Source organism: Typopeltis vanoorti, chromosome 15, assembly GCF_054136105.1.
Source record: "Typopeltis vanoorti isolate ZY-2024b chromosome 15, IOZ_Tvanoo_1.0, whole genome shotgun sequence".
Classification (NCBI taxonomy): Eukaryota; Metazoa; Arthropoda; class Arachnida; order Uropygi; family Thelyphonidae; genus Typopeltis; species Typopeltis vanoorti.
This window is the reverse complement of record NC_143563.1, coordinates 104,620,951-104,643,985: the sequence shown is the minus strand read 5'-3', so window position 1 is coordinate 104,643,985 and position 23,035 is coordinate 104,620,951. Positions and strand designations below refer to the sequence as shown.

Genomic DNA, 23,035 nt, shown 5'->3' with positions numbered 1-23,035 from the left:
TATGTGTATTATATTTTGTCATTTCCATTTTTGTTTTATCTTTTCCATTCCAGGATTGTTTTCCATAGATTCAATCCAATTATCTTTTTCTGTCAGCTTACAAGTAGAATTATGTTCTCCATGTCAGGGGTCTAGCCTGACGATGGAATAGTTCAGTGGTAGGGCTGCTACCTTAAGGCTTCTGAACTAGCCTTCTTCCAAATTTAAACCCATAGGAGGAATAGGGTATATTGAAAGGGGGAAAGAGTAGATTATAGAAGAATTATAGTAAGGTTTATAGAGAGGGCATAGTTTTAAGGCCAGAAATTAAAAGACCCCATGGCCCTCAAGTACTCTAATAGCATAAGGGTCATAAAATGAGAAGAGTTGGCTGATAAGGCCTTATAGGAAAGATTAAAGTAAGTGGATCTTCCTCAAGAAAATAAATGAGTATATAAAATGTTTCTACAAGGCTTAGTATCTACAATGCAGTATGAGTTTGAATAAATTAATTCTTTGTAAAAATGTAAACATGTCATGCAGTTTGTTCGAGTTTGATAACATCTTCCTGAGTGTATAGTGCTTGGCCAGATAAGTAAACATGTCATTCCACTCTCATGTGAAGTACTGGCACTTCACCAGAATATGATTTATGGTGAGAGGGGTGATGCATTTCTCACACATAGATGGGTCATCAGCCATCAGTAAATAAGAATGTGTAAGATGACTGTGACCTATGCAGAGACTAGCAAGAACAACTTCCTCTCTTCTGTTCCTATGCTTACTAGACTGTCAATGCTTAATTATTATTATTATTATTGCATGGGCACCTCCATGGAGTCCTAAGACTCATCATGGGAAGCCCAATCTATTACCACAATATCTATCATACCTCTCCTTGAAACCATTATCAGATAACGAAATAGCAACTAATTCAGGCAACCTATTCCATTCATTCACTACTCTCCAAGCAAAAAATCTAGCCCTCATGCTCTTGCTAACCATACTCTTGCCCAGTTTCCAGGGATGACCTCTTGTTCTGCTCTCTCTAGCTAAGTGCTGAAACATTTCCACTGCATAAATCCTATAAAAGCTTTTAAGTAACTTAAATGTTTCTATCATATCCCTCTTTTTTGCCTATCAACTAATTTTTTGCAATCCAAAAACTCTCAATCTATTATCACAGGGGGCATTCCACAGACCACTCATTCAGACCACAATTTTGGTCACTCACCTCTGGATCCTCTCTAGCACTTCTTCATCCCCAAGAAACCCAGGTATTATGGGAACTACTACCACGTTAAGAATAATTACTTCAATTTCCAACATTTCGAACCTCATACCAAGGTCACCATCCAGAGCACGCACACATACACAGATAAAAGCCAAAGCGAGAACAACCTGATCAACCACCACCACTCCTCTGGCCCGACCTCTAGTGAAAATATATATTAGGGTTACCAAGTAATTTTATAAACTTGGTTATTTTACTCCTAATCCCAAGTAACCTGAAACGTAGTTCAAGTCTAAAGGTGGTATAACACCAGGGCAACTCATTGTAAAGGTGGGTAAAGCTCTGATCACTATTCTTAGTATTTTCCATAATGTAAAGCACATCTTACTAAGAGATGTATACTGCAATACATTATGGGTGGGGTCACTACCCAGACTGGTTTCAACCTTTTTTTTGAGGTCTCCTCAGTGAGTAGCTAGAACCTAAATACCAAGGTTTTAGTAATACAGAGCCTTATCAACTTTACCTATGCAAGTTGCTAAAAGGTGTTTTTATAAAAAACACCTTTTAGGTCTGGGTAGTGATCTTATAAAGCCAAATGGTTGGAGGAACACTGCAAAGACATTGAACAGTACTATGGAGAACACAAAACTAGAGAGGTCTACAAACTTATAAGAAATGTTATAAGGCAAACAACATTATAAACAAACTTATAAGGCAAACAAGATCAGTAGCAGCCAAAGATGAAAATGATAAAGTATTGATGGACAAGACAGAAATCATACACAGATGGACAAGATATAGCAGCAAACTATATAAAAACCAACTAAATGATACTGCAGCAGAAGTAATCAAAGAACTAAAAGCAATCTCTCCACCAGCAGAGATCTTTGAAAATGACATCTTGGAAGAGGAGGTGAATAAAGCTATAAAACATCTCAAGAACAACAAGAATCCTGGAAATGACAACATAATAGGTGAGATGCTAAAATATGGGAGAGAGTCAGTTGTAAAAGAAATACATAAGCTATGTAATGAAATATGGAGATCAGGGTATGCTCCCGAAGAGGTGGAAAAAAAATCAGTCTTGGCTGTTCTTCATAAGAAAGGCAGTGCTTTAGAATGCACCAATTATAGAACTATTGCATTAATGAGTCATCTTGGCAAAGTGCCGATGAAAATACTGACAGAACGCCTGAAGGGACATATGGAGGCACATCTTCCGGATGAACAAGCCAGATTTCGACATGATCGAAGTACAGTGCAACAAATACTCTCACTAAGACTAATAGCAGAGAAAGCTCAAAGAAAAAAAAGATATATTGCTGTTTCATGGACTTCCAAAACGCATTTGATAATATTCACCAAAATATAACATGAGCTGTCTTGGAAACCTATGGTGTGGACAATAAATTGATCTGCCTGCTGAAAGATATAAACAGCCAAGCACAAGCAAAAATTAGAATAGTAGGTGAGACTGGAGATTGGTTTGCCACTACTCAAGGCACAAGACAAGGGGACCCAACATCACCAATCATCTTCATCATACATCTGGGAAGAACATTAGATAAGATTAAAGAAGAAGGTGGAGGCATTTCAATAAATGAGAATAAACTACCTCTGCTTTGCAGATGACATCGTCCTGATTGAAGAAGATGCAGCAAGGCTGGAACAGACATTGCAAACACTATACACAGAAGGAAAAAGATATCGACTAAATATCAACTTTGAAAAAACTAAAACAATGATATTCAGACAACAGGAGTTACGATACACAGATTTCAACTGGAAAATGTTGAACACTTCACATATCTTGGATGCCACATGACGCATGACTTGGACCCCAAAAATGAGATAAAAATTGGAATAGCCAGAGCAACAACTATTTTAAAAGCCATGGACAAAATATGAAAGAGCCGAGCTGTAAAGATGCAAACTAAACTGTGCATTGTCGAAACCTGCATCTTCAGCAGCATGCCTGGGTACTCCTGAGAGAATCTGAAAGGAGGATATTGGCATTTGAGAGGAAGTGCTATAGAAAGATCTTGAGAATAAGCTGGATACAGAAATTAAACAATGAGGAAATCTACAGACGAATACAACCAAAAGAAAACCTGATCCAGAAAATAATCTAAAGGAAACTACGTCTATTTGGCCATACATGTAGAATGAATGATGAGAGAAAATTAAAACGTTGCTGTTTGGGATGATTGAAGGAAAGAACAAAAAAGGACGACCAAACAGAGAATGGGGCGCACCTACGGGCATTGGACCCATGGTTGTTGATGATGATGATGAAATATTCTGTTGTATAGTAAGAGATGCAGATCCATAGAAGATGATGTTTGATCATATCATGCTGAATAAGTTAATAGGCAGAGGTAGAAAGAGGTCTTATCTAGAAGGTTCATGTGATTATGGAAGCAAGATGTAGATTTTTTGTATGTAAAGTGGTGAATGTTGTAGCTAGTGATGACTGATCCACTGCTAAACATGTTCATTGCAAGGTATAATGTGCATTGATCTGTAGGGCATTTGGCCTTCTGCAATGAGCACTGTAACTCCATGGAGGTCTAAAAATAACACTAATCCTGCTTACAGCACTGAATGTGCTGTAGGTGGGTCTAAGAGACTTGTTAGTTATAGGCAGTGGTGAGCTATAAGGGGCTCGTGCAAGCCTTTTGTTAAATGTTTCTCAAATTTGTGAGCTCCTTGTTCTTCTTGTTCACTTTTTTATTTTTTTTTGAAACATTAAGCAACAAACTCATACGGTAACCTAACAAAAATTAGTCTATTCAGCAGTGTATAGATTATTTGGAATTATTGTTTCAACTCCTCTATAACGAATGCGCCCACGTTTGAAAATAAAATAAGCTCATGTACTATCTTTATCCTTCTCGTAGCCAATCGTATGGTAAAATCAGTAGCCAATCAAATGTTTTATAAAAGATTTCATTCTTATTATATTTGGATAGTTAAAAAATGTTTTTCTAAGATAAATTAACACAGTTAATTGTGTGCAAATATTTCATGTTTAGATCATGAAATATGTGTTTAAAAATCATAGCTTTTAGAGGTTGATTGTCCTCTCATACTTTTTGATTGGAATTGTACACAAGCTGTATTAATAAAAGTTTCTGTGTGAAATACGGCTTTTTTTTTTTTTTTTTTTTTTTTGCTCAACGATGCGAGCCCTTTGTTAAAATTTTCATAGCTCAGCACTGGTTATAGGAAATGTAAATTTCAAGACCTGTTGGACCAAGTGGAAAAGAAAAAAACATAGATGACATATGGATTAAGTTAACGAGAGGATTTCAGAGATCAATATGCAAGGTATTATATATAATGGAATCAAAATGGATAAGATTTGATTTTTCTGTCCAGTCCACATAACATGCTACATTTTCTTTACTGTTTTAATTTTCTGCTCACATCGGGGATAAATTTGAAAATTAAACTTAACATCTGATTAACTTCTAGACATGTCTAGTTTTTATTGAAAAAGTGATCTCTCAGTTATCTGATTATGTTGGGAAATCAGGTTGCAAGCATTGAACTGAAGAAATAGTCACATAGTGATGCCTCAAGAGTCAGTTGCCATACCAATCCATTCAAGAATTGGTAAAATGAAGGTTCAGTTATTTGAAGATCGGATAATTGAGAGTATATTGCAGATGCATTTATGAAAAAATAAAATAAATATTAATAATAAATAAAATATGTTTGACTTACTATCATCATCTTTGGAAGCTATCTTTGACAAAAGTCCTCCCATGTAGTGAGACATGGAACTTGAACTGCGACCATTTGTGTGGGAAGCAGAGGAATTTGAAGATGGGACTGAAGGATTAACAGGAGACAATGGAAAAAGATAACGGGGACCCTAAATAAATAAATGAAATCTATTAAATATTCAGCAAGTTTATCAATAGATTTATGTCAATAAAGCTTATTAACAATTCTCCTAGTTTATTAAAGAAGAAACCAATCACTGACTGTTTATTTCTCAGACTGCATACATTCTGCTTTAATACTAATGTGCAAATGACACAAATTTGTGTGTGTGATTAATTTTAATTCTGAATGATTTCCCTTTCAGAATGAAAAGAATGATTACAAGGTTGAATTTCATCATTATAGACTGGTCTCAACAACTTATGCAAACCCTATTCACCACACAAAAAATGTACTTCCAAGACTTTCCTGTTTTTTTATTGATGTGTCCCAATGATCCAAAGAAAATCCTAGGGAATATTTTAGCTATGTGGCCAGTAGGAGGAGAAATGACTGTGGAAGAATGATATTGTGGGATAAAAATGGGAATAGAGTGACTGATGCAGAGGACATAGTGGAATTGTTCAATGAACACTTTATTGGAGTATTTCATTCTGGAGGAGTCAATTTGAATACTAGAGGGATAGAGCAGGTTCAAGGTTTAGAGGTGCAGGAGGAGAGTGTTCCACATACTGAGTAGTCTAGATGTTAGTAAAGCTGTAGAACTGGATGGTATTTCACCACGAGTTTTGAGAGAATGTCCTAAGGAACCGACAGTGCCCTTGACCTGGCTTTTCAATGAAAGTCTGGCTGCGGGAAAGGTGCCCATGGAATGGAAGGAAGGTAAGATAGTGCCATTGCATAAGGGCGGTAACAGACTGGAAGTGTCTAATTATAGGCCAGTTTGTGTGTCATCAGTAGTTAGCAAGATCTTGGAGAAAGTAGTGAGGGACTGTATACAACATTGGGCAGATGAGGGTAATGTTATCAGTGAGAGTCAACATGGATTTGTGAAGGGGCACTCTTGTTTAGCAATATGCTAGCCTTTTATAATAAAGTTACAAGAACATTAGATGAGGGAAAGGCATATACTGCAATTTTCTTAGACTTAGCAAAGGCATTTGACAGGGTGCCACATGATAAGCTGATATTTAAGTTGCAACACATGGGTCTGGATGTCAGATTGGTCAACTGGATTCAGGAGTGGCTGTCTGATAGGTATCAGAGAGTTGTGTATGGTGGAGCAGTTTCAAGGAGACAGAAGGTTACAAGTGGGGTCCCACAGGCTCAGTACTAGGACCTATATTGTTTAACCTTTATATCAATGACATTGCCAGTGGATTGCAAGGGGATATTCAGTTGTTTGCGGATGATGCGAAGCTGGGAAGGATTATTAGTAATAGTGCAGATGTGGTAGCCCTGCAAGAGGATTTGAATAAGCTAGATAGATGGGCAAATGAATGAATGGGGGTTTCAGTTTAATGCAGCAAAATGTAAGGTCTTGAGGTTTGGGAAACATCGATGGGATGTTTCCCAAACTCTATGGGAGGAGTTATACTGGAGGAAGTAGGGGAGACAAGAGATCTGGGGTTGATGATTGATAGAAACCTGAAGTTTAGGGGACATATTGCAAAAGTGATGAAGGTAACACAGAGGATTGCTGCAATTATGAGAAGGACACTGACCTGCAGAGATAAGAGAGTTATCATTCCGTTGTATAAGTCTCTGATCAGACCACACTTTGATTATTGTTCTCAGATTTGGACCCCAGGATTTGAAGGGGATAAATTAACTGTGAAAAAGATACAAAGACAAAGATGGTCTCAGGACTGTACAAGGATAGTTATGAGAATTGGCTGAGGGAATGTGGACTGCAGAGTTTGGCAGATAGAAGAAGGAGAGGTGATATGATTGAGACTTTTAAACTGTTGAGAGGTGGCTACAGGGTTGACACTGGGGAGTTCTTTCACTTGGTTGAACAGCGGGAAGGAGTGATGACAAGAGACCATCCCTGGAAGTTACGAAAGGAAACTGTGAGCAAGAGGGTGAGGAGTGGTTTCTTTGCATGGAGGGTGGTTGAGCCGTGGAATGCATTGCCTGATAGAGTGGTGAGGGTGAGAATGGTCAATGAGTTTAAGGAGTGGTATGATAGACTGTTTCTTAGGGGGAACCTCCCCTCGATGAGTCTTGACAGACTTTATGTTCTTAGGAAAGACCTCCCATGATGAGTCTTTTGACTCCATGGAGGCCTGAATAATAATAATAATTCACTAGGAGTTCCATAATGTTATTACAGGTGCTGCAACAGGTTTTTTAAGTTAAAATGCTTTTGTTTAGGAAGTTAATTTTAATTAAACAAAAAATATTCTATTTTGTCCAGCTATTTGCCAGCTGATAAAATCTATTCACCATGTGTGAGTGGGTGAGCATATTTGTCAAGCTCTGATTATGAATATTAATTTTTGTAAAATTACGAAATAGTACTAACAGCTAAAAATGTAAGTTAATAAAATCAAATGCAAGGTATGGCTCAGATATTTACTCAGGCAACTGATCTGAAGTCATCAGCCTCTATATATACAAGCAGCCTCTATATATATAGAAGCAAGTGAAAGAACTCCCCAGTAGTCATGAAGATACTTCACGTGCACACTTTGTTTGCTTACACTTGGATAAGAGGAAAGGTTGGGAACATGCAATTTACAGTCTAGTGAGTAGGAGGAAGACAGGTGATATGATAGAAACATACAAGTTGGTTAGGGGTTGTTATAGATCAATGTTGAAGTTTTTCATAAAATGGTGGGAGATCAGGGGAGAACAAGAGGTTATCCCTGGAAGCTGTATAAGGAAGGTGCAGGATTTTTGCATGCAGAGTTGTAAATGATTGAAATGCTTTGCCTAAGAGTGTGGTGCCTGTAGAGAATTTGAATGTGTTTAAAGTGAAGTATGCTGAGCTGTATGTATGACAAAGGGACCTCCTAGATGAGTCTTTGATTCTATGGGGTCTTAGGGTAATAATAATAAAGGATTAAGCAAGAATATATTTTCTTCACAAGTTTAGTTTAGCATGTCTTAGATAATGAGTTTGGTTTCAAAGACTTTTTCTTTGAAAATGTTTATTGACAGCTCCACCATAAAGGTGATAGTTGTTACTCCTTAGCCTAAATTTTTCTTGCCATTCTGTCAAGCTAATTTACTGTCTGCAGCACTCCTGAAATGTTACCAATTATCTTGAAAATTCTTCAGCTTTTATTACTAAATCTTGCTTTTTCTGGCACATCAGCAACTTAGGCTAAAATATGCCATGGCAATATTTAAAAAATATAAAAAACCATGATATAAACTATTATTCAATATAAAATTATAAGAAAAATATAAAGTTGTAGGTAATAAAAATTAATAAATAAAAAACTATTTTTGTTTTAAAGTGATGTGTATTCTATATATAAGATTAGTCTTTTGAATATAAGGTTAGTCTTTAGTCTACTATTAAAATACATTATCTATTGGAGGAATCAGATAAAACCTGCACGAAAGTATATAGCCCAAAAAGATTTTAATAATCTTTTTTTAAAAGCACTAAAATCATGAGTTTCACTCATTACCAAAATAAGGGCGGTCAGTTAAATTTTGTGTATGACAACTAATGCAGCACCGCAATATTCACACATACACATCACCCCTCAATAAGAGGTGTATACAATGACTATGGCCTATGTGGAACCAAGCAAGAACTTCTTTACTATGAACCCTGCAGACTAGACTACATCCATTTAATTTCATGCTTAACCACACAACTAGCATTGTATACTCGCAAGGCTGTCGTAGATACAACATACATTGGCGTGCTGAAGCAAGCTTGCACAAATAAATTCTTAATTTTCAAGAATTTTGCAAATTGACTTAAACTGATAATGACTATAAACTGTAGAGTGGCATGCACTTCATTCCACAATGGCTATAAGCTTGTATCTGGTGACATGGAAAAAAAAAAAAAAATTCAGCTGTGGCCTACTTATTTTGCCATCTTTTGTGCTTCCCTGTCCTTTCCCTGTGTAGGAACTGTTTTCACTAGAAATTTTACAGGAACATTATTTTTCAACAAACATCTTCTTAATGTAATGAAATTCCCATGATCAACATTTGTCAAAGAATTTGTGTTTTCAGAATTATCATGAACCTAATTGAGTGATTATCCTAAGAAGAATTAGATCAGACAAAATTAAGTGGATCTTTGCTGATATAATTCTCACAGAGGATGAAACCTGCCGTGTTTTTTTTTTTTTTTTTTTTTGCAAGCTGGTTGTTAAACATTTCACTACCACACCACTGTCTGGGATCCAACACAGGCAAAGGTCCAGGTGGAGCCTCCTTATCTGATAGATCAAATGGTGGACCTAGGAAAGGACTATGTCATTGGTATACCAGATTTCTGAAATTTCTGCCAAGAGAAAGCTTCTTGAATCAGTAAATAATGAACCTGTGGTAGCATTTCAGTTTTATGTAATTTAATGCAAACTCTATTGTATGCAGCTCAGTAGTATACTGCTGGTATATTCTGGTGGGATCTGGTTAGATATGCTGCCTAAGAAACCAGCTTCAGACGACCCACTACCCTTAGATTTTGAACTGTCTCTATAGACAAGTACAAAATCAGAGTATCTATCTCTCTCTCTCTCTCTCTCTCTCTCTCTGTGTGTGTGTTCGCTCAAAAGATCTACTAGTAAACAGAGGGAAGAAAAAAATGTTTGGCTGATCTTCATAAGGAGAAGCTGCAAGATGGAATGTAGCTGTACCATGGGAATAGCATATTTGGTAAAATCTCATGCAGTGTTTTCTTCCCTGATGGCTGAAGCTTGTAACAATATTTTTTATTCCCAAACCAAAAGGACACATACAATCTGACAGTATTGTACAAATTTTCCCACTATGAACCAAAGATAGCTGGCCATTTAGGATCATCTGGCAGGGATTTTATTTTGATTGCATATAACAAGGAAAGATACTGCCATCAAAAATAAAGGTCGTTTATTTGTGTCAATGTAGACTAGGGATAGGTGACGGTCAGTGTTCTAGGAAAGGCTACAGTTGCAATTCTAGTAACCTGATGATGAACTGATTCATCTATTGAAATGTGCTGTCTTGACAAAGAGACGTCGGGCTCATATCGAGTTGATCTGATAAGTGCTTATTATAGGTGAAGCAAAGAACACCTGTCTGCACCTCAAAATCAAATTATGTCAGGGTCAAGAATACATTCCAGCCAGATCTATTTTACATTGTGATATCCTGGATGGATTATATGGCTGCCCATGTAAGAAATTTGATAGCTATGTTAATTTAACCACAGTTCTGGGAGAGAGTCATTCTGAGACCAAAATATAGCCTAACTTCTTCAGATTTACTTTATAGTATCCAGCCCCTAATGGGCACCTTGTCATAACAAGGGGCACTATTAGGTGACCATAATTCAAATTTTCAGTTACAATTTAAATCGTTCCTACCACCACCTAGCTGAGTGCTATGATGATGATGCTGGTTAGAAATCCAGTTCAATAAATTAGCTTTGTTTCTCTTGGTGTTGTTTATACTATGAAATATTGTTATTAATGGAGCAGTTTTGATTAGTTTAACAAATCTTGGATAGCAATTAGGAGTGGGTGAAATTGCTCTAATAGTTTGCTCGATTTGTTTCTGAAATGCATTCCAGTTGGACCTGCAAAGGTTCCATCCAGCTATTGGTGTTCCGCTGATGAATGGGATTGATGTACCTGTCTCTATTAATGTAGGACAATGCTGACTATTAGGGAATCTGTTGAGGATGGTTCTGGTTGTTGGCAGAGGGTGGTCTCCAGAGTCTTTGGAGACTATGCAGAGATCTGGGGTGTAGGTTCTGTTCCATCTGGCTGAGTGGAGAGTGCCTTCCTGCTTGGCATCGTAAATCAAATACAGGTTATATGTATCCATCCAGTTAACTAGATTATTACCGTCCTGGTTGTTAAAGGGAATAGTCACACATGATGTGATGAGAGTTGAAGTCACCAACATAGGTAGCAGGATGAGGTGGTGGCCAGTCCATCTAATCAGGCCAGGATTGTGATGGTGGTTTGTAGACATTGTAGATGGTGGTATTTTGAACTTTAATACCTATGGAATATTCTGCATCAGGTACACATTGGGTTATGTCCTTGAGGCCAGGCCATGCTTGGGATGGCAATTATAAGACATGAGAATTAGGCCTGAGATCTTTAGTCTATTGATGGCCATGTCAGGCACATGGGTTTCCTGGAGAGAGAGCCAAGACGTCAATTGCTTTGTCTTTGGCTATTTTGCTGATGACTTCGGCTTTGGATTTAGCTAGTCCTATGTTTACGGAACATATCTTGAGAGAGTGTTGTATAGGGGATCTAACTTATTTTTCAAAGCTGATCTCCACCCAAACAAGCAACGCGATCCTTGTTATTCCGGGCGACGATCAAGCCAACATGGAGCTTTTTAAGTTTTGTATTCATCATAGTTGCTGTAAGTGGTCCAGGAGGCTTGGTATACCTTTGGATGCCTTGTTTGAGATATTAGCTTCATTTCTATTCCTAAACCTCTATTCCTAGAAAACACTACATCCCATGCTTTACAGAAAACAGTACATCCCATGCTGGAGTAGAGAAACTTTTAGCCAAATATGAGGAAACTGAAGACCCAACTGTTGCTAAGGAGCTCATAGCAACCCTGAATAAAAACAGAAAGGAAAGATGGCTCTCAACCATCCATGAACTCTATTTCACCACATCTAGCCAGAAAAGCTGGTCACTTCTGAGAAAATTAGGTGGAGCAGAACCAACAACACACAAAACAACAGAGATAACTCCTGATCAAATGGCTAATCATTTATTGAAAACCTCCAAGATACATCCCAGCTCTATCAGGAAAATTACTGTGCAATCTTCCATCAGACAAATCCTGAAGACGGGATCCGAGCTTCCTGAACTTGTACACCCAGTATATCTCAGGAAGAGGTACAGGTAGCCTTAAAACTCACCAAGAATGGCAAGGCTGCAGGAGTGGATGGTATCCTCCCTGAGTTTCTAAAACATCTCTGTCAACAAGGCCAAACACAGCTGGCTGCCCTTTTCTCAGAAATTATAATGACTGGTAAACTACCAAATTTGTGGCGGGAAGCCAAAATAATTGCCATGCCCAAACCAGGTAAAGATCCAAACAATGTGAAAAATCTACGACCTATCTCCTTGCTTTGCTCCACCTTTAAGCTCTTTGAAAGAATGCTCCTTAAAAGAATTTCACCACTCATCGAAAGAGCACTCCCGATTGAACAAGTTGACTTCAGGCCAGGAAGAAGTTGCTGTGACCAGGTTCCTGGCCCTGACAACACAGATTGAAGCAGGCTTCCAGAAGAAACTTAAATCTGGTACCACTTTCACTGACCTAACATCAGTTTATGACAGTCTGGATCAGGGGCCTCCTCCTAAAGCTAAGAAATATTATAAGGTGCAAAAAAACTTTCCAGCCATTCTCTCCAACAGAAAGATCTGGATCCATATTGGCAGAAAAAAGAGCAGGCCCAGATTCCTCCACAATGGTCTCCCTCAAGGCTCTGTGTTATCCTCCTTTACTTTTTAACATCTACATGTACGACTTACCACATACTAGCTCAAGCAAGTACATGTATGTTGATGACCTAGCAATCCTACATCAATCTACCTCCTTTGCCAACCTGGAATCAACCTTGAACACAGACCTGAACATCCTGGATGAGTACTTCAAGCAGTGGTACTTGAGGCCAAATCCAACAAAAACTGTGCCCATAGTATTTCACCTGAACAATGCAGAGGCGAATCGACACCTCAACCTTTCTTTCTGTGAAAAAATGATGGAACACGAGTCTCACCCGAAATACCTCGGAGTGAGCCTGGACAGAAGCCTAACCTGTCCAACAAAATTAAAATGAGAAACTATCATTTCAAGGCTTGCTGGAACAACCTGGGGTTGTGGTGCAGAAGTCCTAAGGTCGTCTTCACTAGCCCTCGCATTCTCTGCAGCAGAATATTGTGTCCCTGTCTAGGAAAGAGGTTCACATACTAACATTATAGACACCCAACTAAACTCTTCCATGCACACAATTAGCAGGACAGTGAAAAGCACCCCTCTCTCCTAGCTGCCTGTCCTATCTAACATTGCTCCACCAAACATACGGAGAAGACAAGCCTCGATTAAAGAATTTAATAAAGCAATGAGCAACCCACTCCTGCCCCTGCACCAGACTCTCATAAATCCACCTAGTCATCATCATCATCATCATCATATTCCTGCTATGTACCCTCAAGAGGGTGTACAGGATATCATTGTACTACATGAAAAATTTACATCATTATTAATTTCCTATCTACAATTTTCCTCCAAATCAGTCTGTTACTTGTCAAGACTCCAACATTATCAGATCTTATATTTCTATCGACTAAGGCACTTTGTACCGTATCAATCCACCTATATCTTGGTCTTCCTCTGGGTCGTTTTGCTAATCTTTCCTCGCCCATTCTGTTTAAGTGACCATACCACCTGAGATTAGCTCTGCTAACCCATTCCTGGATGCTGACAATGTCAAGTTCTTTCCTAATATCCTTGTTTTTAATATAATATTGCCATTGATGCCATCTGTTCACGCCTATAATCTTTCTCAGGACTCTCATATCTGTGGTCTCTAGTCTTTGGTCAAGTGTTTTACTTCTGACCCAGCTCTCAAATCCATAAGTTAAAACTGGTTTGAACACTGTCTTGTATACAGCTAATTTAGTGTTCCGACTAATTTCTCTCTTATTCCATATGAATTAATTCAATTGACTTCCCACCATACCAGCTTTGCTGATTCTGTTGTCTATTTCTATATTTAATTTACCATCTTCAGTAAAAATCATGCCTAAATAGCTGAAATGTTTTACTTGTTGCACAGGTTCTCCATTCACAACACAGTTGACATTTTCAATGATTCTGCCTATTTTCATTATCTTTGTCTTTTTATTGCTGACCTTCATACCATATCTATTACAACAGCTATTCAATTTCAGAGAATCTTGCAGACTTGTAGCGGATTTATTTAGAAGTATAACATCATCCGCATAAAGCAAAGAGCTGACAATAACATCTCCAATTTTGATATCATGTTTAATACCACTTTCCTTCATAATGTGATCCATATAGATAATGAATAACAGAGGGGATAATGTACATCCTTGTCTCACACCAGATTTAACATTAAACCATCTTCCTGTACTTCCTTCAATTCTAACTGCTGACTTACAACTCAAATAAAGACTAAGTATTGCTTGATATAATGCCCCAATGACACCATATAACTGCAGCGTATTGAATAGCTTCTCTCTTGGCACCTTGTCATATGCCTTTTCCAAATCAACAAAACTTAAATACAGATCTTTGTTATATTCCCATTGACATCTGAACCATTTGTCGTAAAGTGAAAATCTGATCCTGACAGCCTCTATTTGGCCTGAATCCAGCTTGTTCTTCACCAAGCTTTTCTTCCACAATTCTTCTCAACTATTTTTCAAGTATGCTTGCATAGATCTTGCCAGGAACACTCAGTAGGGAAATACCTCTGTGATTCTCACATGCAGTTTTATTTCCCTTTTTATATATGGGTACTATGAGAGCTCTACTCCAATCATCGGGAATTCGTCCCTCTGTCCAGGCCTTCTAAACTATGCAGTGGAGCCACTGTAAGACTCTTATACCACCATACTTCAGCATTTCTGGTCGAATATCATCTACTCCTGCTGCCTTTCCACATTTCAAGCCTTTGATGGCTTTTTCTACTTCAAATATGGATACGTATTCCTGACTGCATGCCTGGTCAGTGTTTTTTTAGCACTGTGCTGTCATCACTGCTTGTTTCATTTAGCAGTTTTTCAAAGTAATTACTCCATACCTCAAGATATCTTTTTCTTCCATTTTCATGTCACCTTTATCATCTCTAACGCCTTTTACAGCACTCTTTCCTCCATTTCTAAGCTTCTTCAACAACCTCCAGAATATTTTGCCACCTTCTTGATATTTATTTTCTATATTCTTGCCAAAGTCCTCCCATGACTTTTGTTTAGCTAGTTTTACACAGTATTTAGCATTCTTGCATTTGACTCTGTATTCTCTAAGAGCACAAGCTGACTTATTTGCCAGGAACTTTTGATATGCTTTCTTCTTTTCCTTCACTGCCTCTTGAACTGCCTGTGTCCACCATGGAGTTCTAATTTTTCTATCTTTGCAGACAACCACCACATTCCTCTCTAGCTGAGTCAATCAGGGCTTTCTTCAAGGCTTGCCACTGAATCTCCAAAGTCTGATTCCTGGATTCCATAATGCCAATAATCACATAGACAGATTAATCTATCAAAAATAAAGAATAGTATACTAAAATGCAAGCAATATCGCCAATTATTACACAAAATAGAACTTATCTTTTCCAGAGCTCTTTATCAACAATAAGCACATGCCATTCTTCTATATTAGAGTTTCATTTAGTAAATATGATATCATAAGCTTTTGTATATGGGTGATGTGTTTTTACTTGTCACCACTTAAAGAAGCTTAGTAATAAAATTGGGCAAATATTCTTAATAATTTTATTTTTTGTGTCTGAAGGAGATTTGCTTCCATAGTTGAGTGTATACAGTGCAGGAAAGAAACTTAGGTTTAAATCCTGTTTGTGATGATTTAAAAGCAGCAGTGTTTTTTTCTCATCCAAAAACAGAAACTAGCTAGAGTATACGCAGATTTTCAGATCTAATATAGCTCCATAAGACAGTGACAACCCAAGCTGGTGAACGATTAACAATAGGCAACCAGGTTGATTCATGCAAGCAAAAATAACTAAAAGAGGTTGGCTTTTTTTTTTTCTTTTTAACTATCTGTGCTATTTGCAAACTATTATTATTACTACTATTATTATATGTGACACCTCCAATGAGTCCAAAGACTCATCGCAGGAGAGCATACTGTTCTACACCACTACCATCTCATGCCTCTTCCTAATCTGCTATTACACACACCTACCATCAACACCATCTATCACCCTTCACCAAATCAACAGTATTTTTTGTCTGTAAACTATGTGAATTCTGTTCGATTTGCCTGTAGCGGGATGAAAAACCCTGCTACTTCCATATGAGATTGGCTAACTCACCTTCAATAGAAAAAGCCCATATAAAGATTCCTCTAGTCATGACGAGAATCGAACTGGGGATTTTTCCAATCGAAGGGTGCAGTGTACAGTCATTCTTCTAACTGCACTACAGAATTATAATGAAGTTTATTACTACACTTCCTACTTCAGGCTTCTTCAGGCAGCTCAAAAAGGGGAGTATAGTAATTATAGAGGAATAACATTATTGTGTCACTGTGCAAAGATTTATGAAAGAATAATGGCAACAAAAATAAGATGGCAACAACAATAAAACCAAACTACTGTTTTCTAAAAGAAAACAGTAGTTTGGTTTTAGAAAAGGGTGACCAACTGCTGATCTGATTTTTGCTGTAAGAGAAATGATGTAAAGACACTGCAAATTTGGAAAAAGCCTTTGAATGGATTCATTGGGAAAGTGCCTGGAAAAGTTTAGAAAAGATAGGCATAGAAAAAGAAGAAATATCCATGATAAAGAATATGTATGTCAAGTCTAAGAGTTATATGAAAACTAAATGTGGTGATTCAGAGTGGTTTATACTTAAAAATGGACTACAACAAGGAAGTCTGCTATCTCCATTGCTGTTCATTATGGTGATGAATTAGCCTGTAGTCATTAGAATGTGGTTAGCAGTCATATCTAATGTCCAAGATATGACTAATGACCAGAGAGGAGAAATAGCTCTGTTTGCAGATCATGTGGGGGATTTGGGCAGATCCAGAACCAGAACTACAAGAAGAAAGTGGACAAATGGAATAGTGTGACTCAGAACTATGGATTACATATGAATAGTGGAAAGAGTGAGAGCCTGGTTTTAAATCACAGTGGAAAAGTAAACATTAATGCTACCAGATTAATACATAATGCAGTGGCTTAGCTAGAGCTTTTTCCACCCCAGAAGGGGGGGGAAAACATTTTTGCAAATGCGTACTGACTGCATGCTGCTGCAGCCACCCTGGTTTAAGTAATAAACCAATCGCCGTGACATGTGTTTCACTTTTAACAATTTAAATTATAGTATGATAGGGAAATGTAACGGTTTTGTTATATTTTATTTATTTTAGTTGTAAGTAAAGTTATTAAAAACTAATTATTAATTAAGTGATAAAAATTACTAAGTTAACATAAATAAAAGAATCGTCGAAAAATAAAATTGTGTTTGTCTCACGTGAAAACTCCCAAAAAAGTGCTGCCTGGGATAGGCCACCCCCTAGCTACACCACTGGCATAATTATTATTATTATTATTCCTGATACCTCCAAGGAGTCCGAGGACTCATCGCGGGAGGACATCTTCAACTGTCTCTACACCTTACCTCTACTACGAATCAACGCCATCTACCGCCGACCTCCAACACCACCACAACTAGTAATTTTTGTCTGTAAATTGCGTGTGTTCTGAAGGGCCGATTTGTATGTATGCGGGATGAAAAACCCGAGTTTCCTAGAGAAAAAACCCTGCTACCTCCATATGAGATCGGCTAACTCACCATCGATTGAAATCGACCAGATAAAGATTCCTCCCGTCGCGATGGGAATCGAACTTTGGCCTATTCCAATCGAAGGGAGCAATGTACCGTCGTTCTTCCAATTGCGCTACGGAGGAGCTAATGAATTATAAAAAGAGTGAATGTCAAGATGGGAAGAATGAGAGGCCATTCCTGGAAGTTGTATAAAGATGTGGTGAAGAAGGCTATGAAGAGTATATATATATATATATATTTTTTTTTAATGTAGAGAGCAGTTTGTAAGTAGAATGCATTGCCAGAGTGTATTGTGAATGCAAGGTGTGTAAATAACTTCCAAGTTCATTATGATGGACAAGTTGCTGGTTAAGTGGGCCTCCCACACTGAGTCTACTGACCAAAATTTTGGAGGTTACCAAAATAACAATAATAAAGGGTATGAGACTCAATGGGCAAGATTTTAAGAGCAGTGAGAAAAAAATTGAAATATCTGAGAAGTATACTTTCTAGTGATGGAAGTTTAGACCAGGAGATAATGAAGAGGATTTCACTGGGCCAAATCTTTTTTAACAGTGTAAGTAGTCTACTCTCAGATGGTGCGGTCTCACCAAAAGTGTAAGCTTTTGATTAACAGAAGTTACTTTTTTGCCCATTTTGACTCCATGCATTAGAAACATGATGATTAACAAAAAGAGGCATGAGCAGAATACAAGCAATGGGAATGAAAGGTTTAAGAACAATGTTGGCAAAAACAATGAAAGATAGAATAAGAAATGTGGACATCAGGAATGGTTTAGGACTAGAAAGTGTTGAAGAAATGCTTGTTTGAAGTGGTTTCGACATCTAATGAGAATAAACTTAGAAAGAACACCAAGAAGAATGTACGAAATTCTGAAATTTGAGGCGAAGAGAACAAGGGGAAGGTAATGGAAATGGTGGAGAGACCAGGTGAGAGAAGATCTAGAAAAGAGAAACCTGAACTGGCACGGTGTTCACGAAGGAAGAATCTGTGGAAAGAAACGGAGAGATTTGATCCAACTAACCAGACAGTTTCTGTTGTAATAGTTGTTGCTAAAGAAGAAAAATGAAGTTGGATACTTTTCTTTTCTGAAGAAAATCTAGCAAAACAATCCCTTGTTTATGCCTTAAGTTACTGCATTATTAAAATTATATTTATCAGTATTTTCGCGTGGAACACCTTAAAATACTTTTTGAGACAGTATGTATAGCTAGTAGCTATACATTATTATTATTACCACCCCAAGACCTTATGGAGTCAAAGCCTCATCTGGGAGGTCCTTTTATCACACACACAGCTCATCATACCATGTTTTAAACACATTCAAACTCTTTGCAGACACCACATTCTCAGGCAAGGCATTCCAATCATTCACAACTCTGCATGAAAAAAACCTGCCTCTCACTCCCCTACTCACACCTTCTTTATATAGTTTCCAGGGATGAACATACTGTCACAGTTCCTGACAACAAGTTATGAACAATAGACAATGGAGTGAGACAAGTGAATTATTTTCTCTATGCTTCAACTAAAAAAAGACAGTTCCAATTTTAATTAAATTTTTCATATCCCAAAAAATGGGATAGAGTGGGGGTGCTTAAGGGTCAAAGCTGTATAACTGAGAGGAGACCTCCATATAGCCTTTAAAGGAATGCGGAAAACCGACCAGGGCTTCTGACCTAATGTCCAATCCTCACCTTCTCGTGGTGCACCCTGTTGGGTATCTACTTTGATACTGAACGAACGAGGATGGGCTGGCAATTTGAGATTTAGCCGACCAAATTGTATTATTATTGGTTAAACCAAAAAAAAAATGATGGTACAACATGACAAAATTTCATGCCGGTTGGGGCGTCACCCGGTTAAACTAGGCCCCCGTTGTTTTCGCCAGGGAACCAGGGTGAACAGTGAAAAGTCAGCTACTGGAACAAATCTGAAAACAAACCCTAACTCAACATCACCAGAGTTAAAGATCGGTACTATCAACGTAAGATGCCTGAATGGCAAAGAAATGGAGCTAGCTTAGGAATTAGATAAGTACCAGATTGACATAATAGGGGTGACTGAAACAAAAAAAAAGACCAAAACTGGTGAGATCTTTCTGAGCAATAAATACAAAATGTTATATTCAGGCAATGACAATCAAGGAAAAGAAGGAGTAGCCATAGTATTCAACACAAAATACGAGGCTAATCTTCTTGAATGGCAGGCAGTCTCAAGTAGAGTAATGTGGGCAAATATGAGAATGGGGAACTGGACAATGAGACTTATTTGTGCCTATGGTCCCACAGAAGGTTCTACTAAGGTAGAAGTGGAGGAATTTTTTGACGCTTTAGAAAAAGCAACTGACGCAATGAAAAAGGAAAAGTTGGTCCTTGTTGGGGATCTAAATAGCAGAGTAGGAAATGATTGTGAGACATACAAAAATATTTTGGGAAAATTTGGAGAAAAGAGCAAAGCTAATAATAATGGCAAATATCTGTTGGATTTCTTCTCAGGACATGGACTGGTTATTACTAACACCATGTTCCAACATAAAAATGTACACAAATTCACATGGAGAGAAGAGGCTAGGAATAAGAAAAGTCTCATTGACTATGTTATTGTTGATAGTGATGTTTTCTCCCTGGTGCAGGACACCAGAGTGTACAGAGGATTTGAAATTGGAAGGGATCACTATTTAGTCTTGAGCAGAATAAAATTGAATTTCATATTGAAAAGAATAACATGTAAGAAAGTTTTAAAGCGAATAAAAGTTGAGCAGCTCTCAGATGTGAACTGTAGACTAAAATACAGAAAGATTATTGAAAAGAAAATGAAAGAGTTTGAGAACAGGAATCAAACCTTGGAGATTCACTGGCAACCTCTGAAGAAAACATTGATTGATTCTGCCAGAGAGGCATGTGGTGAGGTTGTCTGTAAGGATAAAAAAATCAGAACTCCCTGGTGGACACAGGAAGTTAAAGAGGCAGTGAAGGAAAAGAAAGCATATCAAAAGTTTCTGGCAAATAAGTCAGCTTTTACTCTTACAGAATACAGAGACAAATGTAAGAAAGCTAAAGTGTGTAAAACTAGCTAAACAAAAGTCATGGGAGGACTTTGGCAAGAATATAGAAAATAAATATCAAGAAGGTGGCAAAATATTCTGGAGGTTGTTGAAGCTTAGGAATGGAGGAAAGAGTGCTGTAAAAGGAGTTAGAGATGATAAAGGTGACATGAAAACAGGAGAAAAAGATATCCTTGAAGTATGGAGTAATTACTTTGATAAACTGCTAAATAAAACAAGCAGTGATGACAGCACAGTGATAAAAAACACTCACCAGGCATGCAGTCAGGAATACATATCCATACTTGAAGTAGAAAAAGCCATCAAAGGCTTGAAATGTGGAAAGGCAGCAGGAGTAGATGATTATTCGACCAGAAATGCTGAAGTATGGTGGTATAAAAGTCTTACAGTGGCTGCACTGCATCGTTCAGAAAGCCTTGACAGAGGGACGAATTCCCGATGATTGGAGTAGAGCTCTCATAGTACCCATATATAAAAAGGGAAATAAAACTGAATGTGAGAATTACAGAAGTATTTCCCTATTGAGTGTTCCTGGCAAGATCTATGCAAGTATACTTGAGAAACGGTTGAAAAGAATTGTGGAAGAAAAGCTTGGTGAAGAACAAGCTGGATTCAGGCCAAATAGAGGTTCTCAGGATGAGATTTTCACTTTACGACAAATGGTTGAGATGTCAATGGGAATATAACAAAGATCTGTATTTAAGTTTTGTCGATTTGGAAAAGGCATATGACAAGGTGCCAAGAGAGAAGCTATTCAATACGCTGCAGTTATATGGTGTCAATGGGGCATTATATCAAGCAATACTTAGTCTTTATTTGAGGTGTAAGTCAGCAGTTAGAATTGAAGGAAGTACAGGAAGATGGTTTAATGTTAAATCTGGTGTGAGACAAGGATGTATATTATCCCCTCTGTTATTCATCATCTATATGGATCACATTATGAAGGAAAGTGGTATTAAACCTGATATCAAAATTGGAGATGTTAATGTCAGCTCTTTGCTTTATGCGGATGATGTTATACTTCTAAATAAATCCGCTATAAGTCTGCAAGATTCTCTGACTAAATTGAATAGCTGTTGTAATAGATATGGTATGAAGGTCAGCAATAAAAAGACAAAGACAATGAAAATAGGCAGAAACATTGAAAATGTCAACTGTGTTGTGAATGGAGAACCCGTGGAACAAGTAAAACATTTCAGCTATTTAGGCTCGATTTTTACTGAAGATGGTAAATTAAATAAAGAAATAGACAACAGAATCAGCAAAGCTGGTATATGGTGGGAAGTCAATTGAATAAATTCATACGGAATAAGAGAGAAATTAGTCGGAACACTAAATTAGCTGTATACAAGACAGTGTTCAAACCAGTTTTAACTTATAGATTTGACAGCTGGGTCAGAAGTAAAACACTTGACCAAAGACTAGAGACCGCAGATATGAGAGTCCTGAGAAAGATTATAGGCGTGAACAGATGGCATCAATGGCAATATCATATTAAAAATGAGGATATTAGGAAAGAACTTGACATTGTCAGCATCCAGGAATGCGTTAGCAGAGCTAATCTCAGGTGGTATGGTCACTTAAATAGAATGGGAGAGGAAAGATTAGCAAAACAAGTGTTCTCTGCCAGGTTGGCAGGAAAACGACCCAGAGGAAGACCAAGATATAGGTGGATTGATATGGTACAAAGTGCCTTAGACGATAGAAAGATAAGATCTGATAATGTTGGAGTCTTGACAAGTAACAGACTGATTTGGAGGAAAATTGTAGATAGGAAGATAGTAATGATGTAATTTTTTCATGTAGTACTGTCATATCCTGTACACCCCTTGAGGGTACATGGCAGGAATTTGATGATGATGATATCCCCCCCCAAAAAAAAAAAAAAAATATTTTAAAAGACAAAAATTTAGAAGTCCCTCCGAACATCAAAAATGAATAAATGTGTTAAATGATTTTGTCTATAGGCTTTACACGTATGCATAAGGAATACACCAAATTAACCATCCAAGAGCACTTATTCACTTGAAGTGTGTTTTGTTTTTGTATTTAGGGATGCAACCAGCCATTTCCACAGGGCCTGTGTAGCCCTGTGGAAATGGTAGCTGCGTTCATAGCACTATGCTACCTAATGAAAAACAATTCTAAGTTTGATTCTATTCACTGACTAAATGAACTCATTCTAAGTCTTTCTTTGTCTAATTCTTGAGTTGGCACAATTAGGATTTTTTTTTCTCCCAGAAATTCAGATTTTTAGTCCCACAACTCAAGAAAATCAACTAGAGAACTTGAT

The 23,035-nt window shown here is 37.5% G+C and overlaps 1 protein-coding gene across 1 annotated transcript in view; it reads right to left on the bottom strand.

The window, feature by feature from the left end:
* LOC150099051 (neuron navigator 2-like) overlaps nucleotides 1-23,035 on the bottom strand; it is a 636,174-nt gene that overhangs the window by 326,646 nt on the left and 286,493 nt on the right. The window contains exon 15 of the mRNA XM_090405801.1: nucleotides 4,946-5,096. Within this exon, the coding sequence (XP_090261927.1) occupies nucleotides 4,946-5,096 (151 nt within the window). The remainder of the gene's footprint in view (nucleotides 1-4,945; nucleotides 5,097-23,035) is intronic.